The sequence below is a fragment of the Acanthopagrus latus genome, chromosome 4 (genome assembly GCF_904848185.1).
Source record: "Acanthopagrus latus isolate v.2019 chromosome 4, fAcaLat1.1, whole genome shotgun sequence".
NCBI classification, from domain to species: domain Eukaryota; kingdom Metazoa; phylum Chordata; class Actinopteri; order Spariformes; family Sparidae; genus Acanthopagrus; species Acanthopagrus latus.
The window spans coordinates 2,331,815-2,343,865 of NC_051042.1; the positions used below are offsets into that span (position 1 = coordinate 2,331,815).

At 40.9% G+C, this 12,051-nt stretch overlaps 1 protein-coding gene across 3 annotated transcripts in view; it reads left to right on the forward strand.

The window, feature by feature from the left end:
- The window catches only part of LOC119017997 (multiple C2 and transmembrane domain-containing protein 2-like), a 38,996-nt gene extending 27,395 nt beyond the window's left edge, over positions 1–11,601 (forward strand). For all 3 annotated transcript variants that reach the window (XM_037095274.1, XM_037095275.1, XM_037095276.1), the window contains 7 exons: positions 314–433; positions 4,412–4,525; positions 6,536–6,577; positions 8,704–8,813; positions 8,967–9,076; positions 9,558–9,655; positions 10,586–11,601. In XM_037095274.1, the coding sequence (XP_036951169.1) occupies positions 314–433; positions 4,412–4,525; positions 6,536–6,577; positions 8,704–8,813; positions 8,967–9,076; positions 9,558–9,655; positions 10,586–10,633 (642 nt within the window). In that variant the 3' untranslated portion in view covers positions 10,634–11,601. The remainder of the gene's footprint in view (positions 1–313; positions 434–4,411; positions 4,526–6,535; positions 6,578–8,703; positions 8,814–8,966; positions 9,077–9,557; positions 9,656–10,585) is intronic.
- Positions 11,602–12,051: the final 450 nt, after the last annotated feature.

Sequence of the window (12,051 nt, forward strand, 5' to 3'; positions counted from 1 at the left end):
TTACACACTGACGACTGGGATCGTAACGTGCACGGTTTCCTTCTGTTTTAATGTTGAAAGTCTCGCTTGACAAAATCAGGTCAGATTACTGACATTTTTTGCCCCCTGACCGCACTTGGCTCATTCCAAAACATACCGGCTACTCTCACTAATTCACTAGCTGACTGGTCGTTTCCTGTTTGGTTTGAATGAAAGTCTTTCCGAATTCAACCTATATACAAGGAGAACATTTTAAGAGCATGTTTGTCCATACATTAAACACAACTACTCTAATATTAATGTGTTTCTTCTGTTTGTAATGTGTTTGTTTCAGGCTCTGGCCAGGAACGTGCTGCGTGTTCAGACACTGTACAGGGCTATCATGTCGACTCTGCAGTACATCAAAAGCTGCTTCCAGTGGGAGAGTGTTCAGAGGAGCCTGCTAGCCTTCCTGGTGAAGTGCTTTAACTGCTTATCAACACGCTATCTGCATTTCCCTCTGTTTTCCCTCCGAGCTGCGGAAGACAACCGCAGTCTGGCCAGCCCCTACTTGAACTCTCCCAGCGAGAATTTTAATCAATGCGCTGTTGGGCTCAGCAGAAACGCAGGCTTGGCCCCGGCTCTGTGTTGGAGTGGACGCATTCAGTGCTGCGTGTCTCGCGAATGCAGAGTTAAGCCTCAGCTGGAGAGAGTAGAATCCCAGTGGAGTCGAGATAGAGTCTATTTTTGTTCTACTTCCCTGACAACTCATTAACCCTCTGTCCAATCTGTGCTCGGTTTGATTTAGACCCCATTATGCAGACAGAAGTCCAATTAAAAGGCTCTTCAGAGATAAGGCTTGTTCTTCATCCTGCCATTGTTGAACACAAGTGTAAAGCAAGTGTGAAGACAGAAACACAGGAGAAGCCTCTCAGACTCGTCTTTAAACTGCAAAGTGGAGTGGGTGCTGATCTTTTTGACGTTACTCTCTCCCAGATCTTGCTCGATTGAAATGGCACACAGCAAGTTGCGCATTAACTATGCAGGCAAGCGAGGTCATATAAAGTTCTTTTTGTTTTTGCCGCTGGTGTCCTGTAGATGGCACTAAAGTTTTGCTCAGCATCCGAGGAAACTCTCAAGAGACTGGTAAAGAGATACTGTACGCCAGCCAATAGTGCTGTTTGTTCAATTTGCTGTGAAATTGGAGCTGCAGCACAGAGCTGTTATCTGAGCAGAAACCACTCTTTAGTTTTGAGTCCTGCGTTTAATCTCGTGATTCACAACCCAAAAAGTGTGTTGTCCAAGATGTAGTCAGGGGTCAGTGCACTTTAATCAGAAACCGCTTGCAGTGAAAATATTTAAGAGTAAATGCACAAGTCCTCGTGATGGTTCGCTGCTGTTGGATTGCAACATATTCTCTGTCATTTTTTTTTTACCTCCTTGTGTTAATTATTAGGGATAATATTGCTGTTTTGCCTGACAGTTCTGACGCACACACTTCAGCACAAATCATACAAGCATGAACAAGCGCACAACACACATACGCACATCCTCCCACTGCATCTCAGTGTTTGAAAGACAGTACCATCTGTACTCATGTTTTCACACTAACGCTCGCCGCCTTTTCAAGCCTCAGTGAGAAGAAATAAATGCCTGTTTAATACGTCCACATGAGAGGAGTGATTCAAAGCTTCACTCTGCAGGACAGGACAGAGTGACCAACCACCAAACTAACGTCTGCCGACTGTCAGACACCCTCCTGCACTTTTTGTAAAAGGTGGTGAGACTTGTTAAACTTATTTAAGTTTTTATTTTGATGCACAACATGAGTACTATAAAACTGCCTATTTTCAACTCTACTCAAATGCTCTATCCCACACCGCCCCAGGAACACAAGAGGCGTCGCCAGTAATACAAGGTGGCTTGCTTAGAAATAAAGTAAAAAAGTAGAATGACAGAAACCAAAGCGTCACTCCCACAAAAACAGAAATCAGTGTCATCAACTACTTTTACTATAAATTAAATATAAAATATGTGACCCATTCGAGGAAATGTTTATTCCTTTCATCCTATGTGACAGTTCTTCATCGGCAGCGACGGCTTCGAGCTCCTCTACCTTGAAAGGAGGCGTCTGACAATAATTCACTGTCCAAACCTAATTGCCTTCAGTGATCATGGCAGATCATATAACACCTACTGAAATGTAAAGTTTGGGACAAAATACAAAATGCACAGTAATGTTGGTAGCATAAGAGGGAATCTGAATTTGTTGGTGTTTAGTGTGTTTTAGTCACTGACCCTTCATCAGTTTTAGAAGGCCACATATCTTTGAAACAACAAATCAAAACCAGCTGTATTATCAAGCTTTTTTCAAGTCACTGATGTGAAGATTATTCTAACTGCCATTTATCTGGATAATAGAAATCTACCAGAATCTACTTATAAGGAGTGTTTCAGGGTTTTTTTTGTTTTTTGTTTCTTTTTTTGTTTTTTTACAAATGTTTTTATTGAAAATCTTTCATTTTATTTTCCAATCCCTAGTTACCATGTAGGATTGTACAACCCCTGTCTATATAATTTGAAAAAAACAACAACAAACACATTTTATATGGTATTGTATTGGTAAGATGCATAAGAAAAGTTAGACCTTTATTAAACCAGAAGGAAATGAATGTTAAAAAATATAACATCAGAATAAAATACAAAAACACAACAGAGATAAAATGAGTAAATGCTGACATTAGTGCTTAATAGAATAAAATGGTACTTCTTATGTTCTCTGCCTCTCACAGTGCTCATTCCATGAAAAATCATTTATTATTAGGGATCATAGTATACATATCTAAATAGCATTTTACCTCACAAAAATAAAACAGCATAAACATTATTATAACTCAATGTCATTTTTAATTGTAATAATTTTTATTTTTTTTGCTAGAAATATCTTGCCGTTTAAATTGGACCTGGTGGCTGGGCCACATTTTGGGAAGTCTTGTCTTATTAAAGTAACAACTCCTCGATGTTGACGTTGCTTAAAGAGTTATGCAGTTATCACATTACTGTTAGCTGAGGGACACATGAACAAAAAAAAATGTGGCCAGCAAACTTTTAGTCTGAAGAACCGAATCATTGTTCCTATATCAACCAAAAATATGAGTTCAAAAAGCAACAAAAAGTGTCATTGTTCATTCAGCACATTAAGTGGTTTTGTTGCTACATGTAACCTTTAGCTTATGATGGCTAATGTTTGCTAATGTTAGCCGTTACACGCTGTGTGGATATTATGGTCCACGGACTTCATGACTCTTCTCCACTTGTGCGACTGTTAAACTGCATTTTAGTTTTAAGCATTATTCTATTAGTGTAACTTGCAACCGCAGTAGCTGCTGTTCGGCAAAGTTACATAATTGCATCACTTTTAAACAATGAACATAGTAAACGACGTCAGTGGTTTCTGTGCTCATGGTTTACCGCTCTGCAATGTAAACCCTTCCTGAGCATTTGTGTGGAAATCCTGCTGCATTCTGAAAATGTGCGACCCTCCAGTTCAGTAGCTCCTCTAACATTAGGTAGCCTTTCATTTTTTCTCCCTCTCTGATCTGGATTGTATTTCCAGAGCCCCTTTTTGCTGTCGAAGACTGTGTAATGCCTCTCAAGCTGAAATGGGCTGCAATTATCACAATCTTTATGGCCGAGTATACATTTCCACCAAAGCGTGACTTGGCTTTCTCCCCGTCTCGGCTCTCCCAGTCATTACAAAGTCCTCACTAATAAAACATAACCCTTCAGTGAGGAATTGGTTTCATCTCCTCTCCCAGGCCCTGTTTTGGCTTGTGATAACACAGACAAGAGCATGCTTGGCTTTTTGCACATTAAAGCTGCTGGGGTGGGGAGGAATGGGGGTTCTGTCATCTTTTATGTCAGTTGGTGCCTCAGAGGAGAGTGATGTCTTTACCAGATGTTCACTTCTATTTTTATTAGCATATAAAAACCTGTAAACCCGTCCCCACGCCTTGTGGCTCGCTGCCATATTGGCCGGCGCTGCCTCTCTGACAGGATTATTTTATACTTCCGTTTAGCCGGTGCAAGTGAGACATCATAAGCCATATTTCTTTATCCGCTCATCCTTTTTACCTGGACCACGCAAGGATGTAATGTGCATCACAAGTGCCATTATGGACGTTAATGACATATTCACACACGGGCTCCCTGTGGCTGCAGTAAATCACACAGCCGGCTTTAATGTACTCAAGATGAGAGAGGCAGAGCAATTAGACTTATGTAGTTAATGTCAATGCATGTGCAGGGGACAGAGGGAGATTCAGTCCAGTTGACCAGAGTGGTCGTCCCGCATAGCGCATGCAGAAGAACTGTATGTGGGAAGCAAGGCTTTGATAATGGCAGCTTGACCACTGCTTGTATAATCAATACCGTTGTGGCCTTCTGCCTGCAGGTGTTCATGGTGACAGTGTGGTACTGGGAGTTTTACATGCTGCCCTTCTTCCTGGTCCTGCTCATCTCGTGGAACTACCTCCAGATCCGCTCCGGTCGTGTCAGTCAGGATGTGGTGAGTCCGGAGCAGCTTCTTCCGTCTCCGTCTCCTTCAGCCCAGTGACCTGCTGGCTCCTATTCACACTCTACAAAATACAGAACGGCTATCTCAGCCACATTTTGTAAAAGCTGGTTTGTTTCCATAGCAACCAGCTGCACCTAGCTACATAATACATAATAATAAAATAACACATGATAAATAAGCATAGAAAATTCACTGAATAGCCTTAATGCAGCATATGATAATAGCCAAAGATAATTTGCTGTGCTTGTCCCTCACTAACATGGCTTCATTTTTTTCAGCCTGCTTCTAGTTTTTGTCCTGAATCCTGCCTCTTCGTCACTGTAATTGGTCTGTTGCCCTCTTCTTGTTGTGACTGGTCAAATTAAGGAAAGATTTAAGGCTTCTGCTCTGAAAAGGTCACAATTCACACAGTTTTTTTTCCTACTGTGACAACTGTTTCACAGAAAAAAGTATGTTCTCTGAGTAGCAGCTGTATTTACTGACTGCAGTAATGGTAGTTTAACACAGACTGTAGGTTATAGCAAATTACATACACAGAACACCCTTCAGACGACAATGTACTTAATTATAATGTGAAATCAGTGCTGATTTACAACCATGTACAAACTAACATTATTGTCAGTGTTTTTTGTCAGTTAATAATTTTTTTTTAGACCATACATGTCAGTAAAATTTTTTTTAACGAGTGGCCATTTACTAGTTCTCAGTGCCTGAGGTGACGCCTTCCAACTGTCTAACACATAAAGATATTCAATTTACAATGATACAAACCCTGATTAAAAAATCACTTCAACCATCAATCAGTTATCAAAAAAGTTATCAGTTACATTTGTCAATCAATAAAACCATGAATTGATGAATGGTTTTAGCTCTACAAGCATGTTAGTGAAAACAGTTTATAGTAAAATGCACCAGACAATCTAAAATAACACAATCAGATTCATACGACTCCATAATGTAACACTGAAACCCTTTTTTATGCCTGGCAAGTGACTGGAGAATAAAACTGATGTTAATTATTAATAACCATAAATAAAGTTTGTGACAAAAATAATGGTGGGTATTATTTATTGAGTCGATGCACTACTCACTGAAAACCAGAAAATTAAAAAGATAAAAACAGGACTGATTTTTAAAAAAAAAAAGGTTTTTAAGGGCCTTCGATTTTTGACGCGCCACAATTTCTATTTAAATGTCACAGATTTTAGGCTGAGTGGGGCAACAGGACCAAGCAGTGAGCGTGACATCGCATCCCTCTTTAAGATGATTAGTCCAATAAAACGGCTTGACTTTTGGTACAAATAATAACACAGTTAAGTAATGTGGATGTAATTACTGAGTGGGTAAAGGTAAGGATGAGAACACGTTTGGAAAGTCTGGAATGTTCAGAACTAATATGATATTCAGTCTCATGTAATGATATAATATTGCTCTATTGCTCTTGTTTTTTTTGTTATTAACCAACTCCTACAACAACAAAAAAAACCTCTTAGCTACTAAATGATCAACTTTAACAAGCTATTTGATAACTTTTTCTGGTTGGTGCTGAGCACATTGTGTTATCTTGGTTTTTAGTGTCCTTTTTGTTGGAAATAGCTGCCTGCCACAAGCAAAAACAGCTCTGAGAGCAGCGAGAGGGAACCAGAACAATACACTTCTGCAAGTGCTTATTGCAGCTGAGGAGGGATAATTCTCAGTGGGTTTGTCACATTAAGCAACTCCTTTCACATACAAGTAATATTGATTACTGATGCTTTAACGTATTCTGGTATAGATCCTCTGTTGCCTTGGCTTGTTATGAAAAAGCCGACATGGCCTGTCAGTCATCTGTCCTGCAGTGCTGAGTGGTTTTAGAGGCTGACCTCAGGGTCGCCGCTGATCCCTGCACTTTGTTAGATGACGACCCAGTGAAGCACACTGGAGTTCAGACAGAGTCCCAGTGGCAAAATGACACAAAGTTTACAACATCAAAACTCACTCAGCTCTCACCTCTTGTTACAGGCCAACATGGATCTGGCAGACGAGGATGAGGACGATGAGAAGGTTTGTACCTGTGGTGTGTTTCTGTTTTGTTTTTCAGTTCATTGTTGACTGAGTATCAGTGTTTCTATATGCTGATGAATAGAAAAGAAGTTAGCCTACATGTTGACAAAGATGATCTACGATTTCTGTTGTTAAGCTCTTTATTCAGCACTAAGTCTTCTAATGCATTTTGATTCCTGCCAACCACGACTTGTATCTTTTTGTAAACTTGTGGTTACCAAAAGACATTTGGGCTTAATGAAGACCTCACCAACCCGCTCCCACATGTCACAACACATTCATATGCTAATAGAGGGGTGGGGAAAAGGGTTGTGCTCCATTTGGGAAAGTCCCTGAGCTTAACACACCATATAATACCATCAATATGGAACTAATGACAGCACTTAGACATGCCTCTTTCAAAGCTCATTCTGAAAGTTTGTGTTGAAAGTGTTACAATGCTTTTAGCCGGTGCAATATGTCTTCAGGACGACAGCAGTTTATTGTAGACATTTTGAATGGCCTGATGTGAAGTAGTGCTCATACTGGTTCTAGCGGGAACATGACCCTGAAATGGCTGAAGTGGTTTAGAGCATAATGGATATTCGACTAAGGAGAACTTAAATTGTCTTGCATGTGGTTTTTTCAGGCCAGTAGTCATTGTGCATCTGGACTATCCCAGGTTTGATCCCCTCTGCAGCTCTTTTTCCCAGGCTTGTCCCCAACGTCTGGATGGCACCGAGCCAGCAATCAGTCAGTGTTTCCAAGCGTAAGCAACATATATCAAATAGTGACGAAGACCACGACTTTGGCCAATAAACAGTCCCCCTATAACCCATCCTCTCTTCAGTCTCCTTGTGTTTGATGTGGACATGTGGCCAAGCCTCTGTCTGAAGTCTGGCTCTCCCTTCAGACAACTTCAGAGAGTCTGGCCTCCTCTGTTTACTTTAAAGCCGTCCGTTCCTCCAGGGATCTGGACTAGCCTGAGAATCTTACCTCGTGTCTTTCATGATGTGAAGTCCAGTCCCATTCTGCAGAGCTTTCTCTTCAGAGAGCCACTTTCTCTTAAAGTACCTGTCTGGTGTCTTTCTCAGAGACACTTGGATAGTCATTATAATAACTTTGTGTATGGATCAAACCTGTGGCCTTGAGATGCTTCAGATAAGCCGCCCAGATAAAGATTAAAAAGATCTGTGATTATATAGTTGAGTGGACACATTTTCAGAGTTCTCTTATAAATGGTTTAAGGCTACAAACTAAAATTTTTGTCCTCGTATTTCATGTACTTAAGACTAGCTGTGCTGTAATGTAATACATTTAATGTTTTTATTTTCTAATTTAAAGCTACTACACGCAACTCCCAGTTTTTGTTGATTGTGGTTGGACAAAAGATGAGGATGGTGGAACAGACTACAGAGCAGCTTGTTACCCTGAGCTGTGAGCCTCTTCAGTTTATCCTCAGCACTCAAAGAATAATAAAGAACCCGTGATGGGCGTTATTATAAGAACAAGCAACACAGATTTAGTCAGTTTTGTTGCTAATGGTCTTGTTTTCTTGTTGAGATTATACAGAGACATCAGTATTAAACTGAGACTGTTTCAAACCTGTTAGAAGTTCATAGTAGGACGTTTATCTTTTCATTAAAAATGTGTAAAATGGTTGACGCAAAGCCACACGAGGACACACACACACACACACACACACACGCACAGCACATTAAACAATGGGCAAACAACAACATTTATCCAAAGAAAGAGTAAAGCACAAATGTTTTGGATTTTGTGACCCTCTTATTGTTTATAGTTGGATGAGAGTCTCGTCTTTTTTTCCAGTCTGGATTTAATCTGTATTATTTATGATGTGATGATGGTACTTTTGATTGTTGAGAGTAATTTAATGAGCTGCATGTCTGACAACCTGTCACTGGCTATAATAGCAAGTATCATTCTCAACCAGTACAAACCACATTTTATTAGATTCATTAAGGCAGTTTTTATTTTTTAAATTAGTACATGAAATTCTTCTCCAATTAGCTGCTGAAAATGATTTACTTTCCTCTCTGATAAAATTCCCCCAGCAGCTCTTAACTTATTTTGGTGAGTCATCCTGAAATAGTTTTTTCTGCTCTTTTTGTTTTCTACTGTAGGAGTCAGAGAGAAGAGGGCTGATGGAGAAAATCCACATGGTCCAAGACACCATCATTACCCTTCAGAACCTGCTGGATGAGATCGCCTGTTTTGGGGAGAGAATTAAAAAGTGAGAATTAAACATCCATCCATCTGATCCTATTATTACATGGATTACAATTAACACATTGATCATCTTGAAATGTACTTTGTCCTGAAGATTTAAACAAATTATTTGAACTGTCATGACTTGTACTGATGTTTTGTGATCTTGATTTGTCAGCACTTTCAACTGGTCGGTGCCGTTCCTGTCCGGTCTGGCTTTGCTGGTCTTTGCCATTGCAACAATCCTAACATACTATATTCCTGTACGCTACATAGTTTTAATATGGGGTGAGTCTCTAACGCTGTTTATTATGTTAACTGTGTTATGTTTGTGTCGGAGTGCCTCATCGCCCTGTTAAGTCCCTGTCCATCAAACTGTTCCGCTCTTTGTATTTCCTTTCTTAGCGTCTCTATTATCCATGAGATTTACAAGGTCGCAGCAGTACTGTGCTCCACTGCTTCCCAGCTGCTGCAACTTCTTCCACTTTATCTGCTATAATTTAACATGCTTATAATGTCAGTGATGTGTGAATTGAAGCATGTCCTGTTGTTAAAAGATTATTGTCTGAATGACTTGAGTGTAAAATGTTGCAGCTCTTCCAGCCTGAAAGGTGACAGTAAAACAATAAACTGCACAAAAGGCTGAACTCCAGGCAATATTTCTTGGTCAGCATGCGTCTCCTCTGCAGGTATTTGTTTGTGTGGAAACAAAGAGCGCAGCCACCAGAGACTACTGCTAATGATATGTTGGTGTGAATTTCTGTTTTAGGTATCAATAAATTCACGAAGAAATTACGGAACCCGTACAGCATTGACAACAATGAGGTGCTTGATTTCCTGACGAGGGTGCCTTCAGATGTGCAGAAGGTAAGCCCCGCTGGATCAGCCGGCCAGGAAGCCCAAAATCCCAGAGCCCGCTAGCTTTGTATTTTACTAAAACAACTCCCAGGCATTCAGCACTCTTGTCTGTATAATTAGCTTCATCTGTATAATTATGTAGCCCCGTATAATTTCTGTTGTGTTTTGGTCATGATACATCCCTGGTGGAGGTCTGCTGCTTAGCAGCTTTGCAGCGCAGGCTGTTCCCAGGCTGAGACAGGAGACGCTGCTGCGGCTGGTGTCTCCTGGATGAACTCACCAGCCTCAGCAGGAGCTAAATATCAGTCAGCACACTGCATCTCTCTGCGCCAAAACAAGACAAAATAAGTTAGAAAATGTCGCTGGTTTCATAGAGTCATTTACATTTACTAATAGTTACAATAACCACAGTATTTCTATAAAAGCCATCATCAAGGTTGCAGGATTTTGCATTGATGGTGCAAAATGGCAGCCACGTGTCCATGAACACATTTTTGGTGTATAAACTTTTCTGAGCAAAACTATTATTTTCACCTCCTTCCTCCTTTTCGTATGTGTTCTGTCTGTACCAGCCTCTCCTGTTCCTCCACTCCTTCTCTCCTCCCTGTCCTTTTCACCCGATGTCGCCTCTCCTTCTCACCCTCTCTGTCCCTTTCTCTCCAAGCTATTTGACCCCGTTTGCCTCCTCCCTCTCCCCCTTCGATGCCCTTGGGCCTCTGGATTTAGTGACGATGACACTCTGACCACTCTTTCTTTCTGTGTACGACGACTATTGTCATTTGCTCACTAGTGACTGTATTTCATTACATACATGCCTCTGTGTGAATGTTATTTCATCTCCAATAGTACTTGAATAAAGCAGTACAAGATGAGTAAAATGTAGTGCAGTGGTGGTAAAAAGACTGGCAGCTTCACACTCGGTTCTTGTTTCTTCCACAGGTCCAGTACAGTGAGATCAGAGGCAGCAGGAAGAAGAAAATCTTATAGAATGTAGGAGGACGGTGTGTAAGCTGGACCTGATGCTGCTGTTTGTGGGCTTCCTTCCTAAAGACTGTTTCCAGACGTCCTAAAGAGAGTCTCACTTTTTGTTGGTTTTGTGGTGAGTGGTAGGTTTGAATTTAAATTTGCTGTGCTGGTGCACAGTTCCTCACCACTCACCTCACACCAAGTCTGTTTAACCAAAGACGTTCACGCTGAGCACCCTGCAGAGATGACTTTACCACATTTTGTCACAGACGTCTGTCTGTACACGTCTAGAACAATTTGTCATATTTCCAAAGATTGTTGGTGTTTTAATGTATGTACAGTTTATTCTCATTAATTAGAAGCTGCTTTGTTTTATATTCCTGGCCCCAGGTTGTGTCCTCCCGAAACCTGCTGTAGTATCATTTTGTATTGTACTGAATATATTAGGTTTGGTATTTAACATGTATATGTATATTTTTACAGAATTTACATTAAGAGATGTGAAGACTTTAATGCAGAAATGGATTGATTATCCACCATTTGTAAAATGGGTATCTTTAATAAGTATGAGTCATAATAGAAAATAGTTCTATTTTTATGCACAAGGTCTTTTTGGATTTGAATATTAATGATGAATGTCAGGTATCAGTTTCTTTTCATGTCTTCTTCTACAGCAGCATATCACAAAAGCACATATTATGCATGAAATTCCTTTGTTTCCTATATTTAGCTTTGAAAATGGATAACGAGCTATGTGCAAACATACTGAATGACTGATTTCACTCAAATGCGACAGTGTGGACTTGTACATGCAATCAGAAGTGCCTACATTTTAGTTTTTATTTTCATTCATCCTACATAGAGGATGCACTGTACCTGGGAGTGGAGTGGGGCCAGATCTGTACTCATAAATCTATTTATTGATGACAATCACAGATGAAGACTTTGTCTCATTTCTAACAGTAATAAATGCACACAGTCGCACACCTCTCTGTCTCAGCTCTGTGCTGCATCTCTTTGAATTCCCCTGCACGCCGTGCTCATCCTCTCTGTGCTCCCGTGCTGCAGGATTGTGGGCGTCTAACAGCACAGTTTCAGAGCCCCTCTCTTCATTAGGCTTTCATGAAGTGAGGCAAGGCTGTGTGAGACCTCGCCGGCACCCGGGATCCCTGCTGTGTTGATGGCCCTTGGGCGTCGCCACGAGCAGGAGGACCTCGGCGACCTCCTCTCAGCTGCTGTGACGAGATGCCTGCAGCCAGCATCCTATCAAGCACAGCAGCCAGACAAACCTCCGGTACCGGGTTGCACACTGCTCAGGAGCAGGAGGAGGATTTTAAAACCAGCCACAAGCAACAACAGCCGCACCAATTTAGGGATTGGAGAATCGGAGTAGTTAAGATGTTGGCGTTCAGAGTAATACCCTGGGATTTATGGCTTTT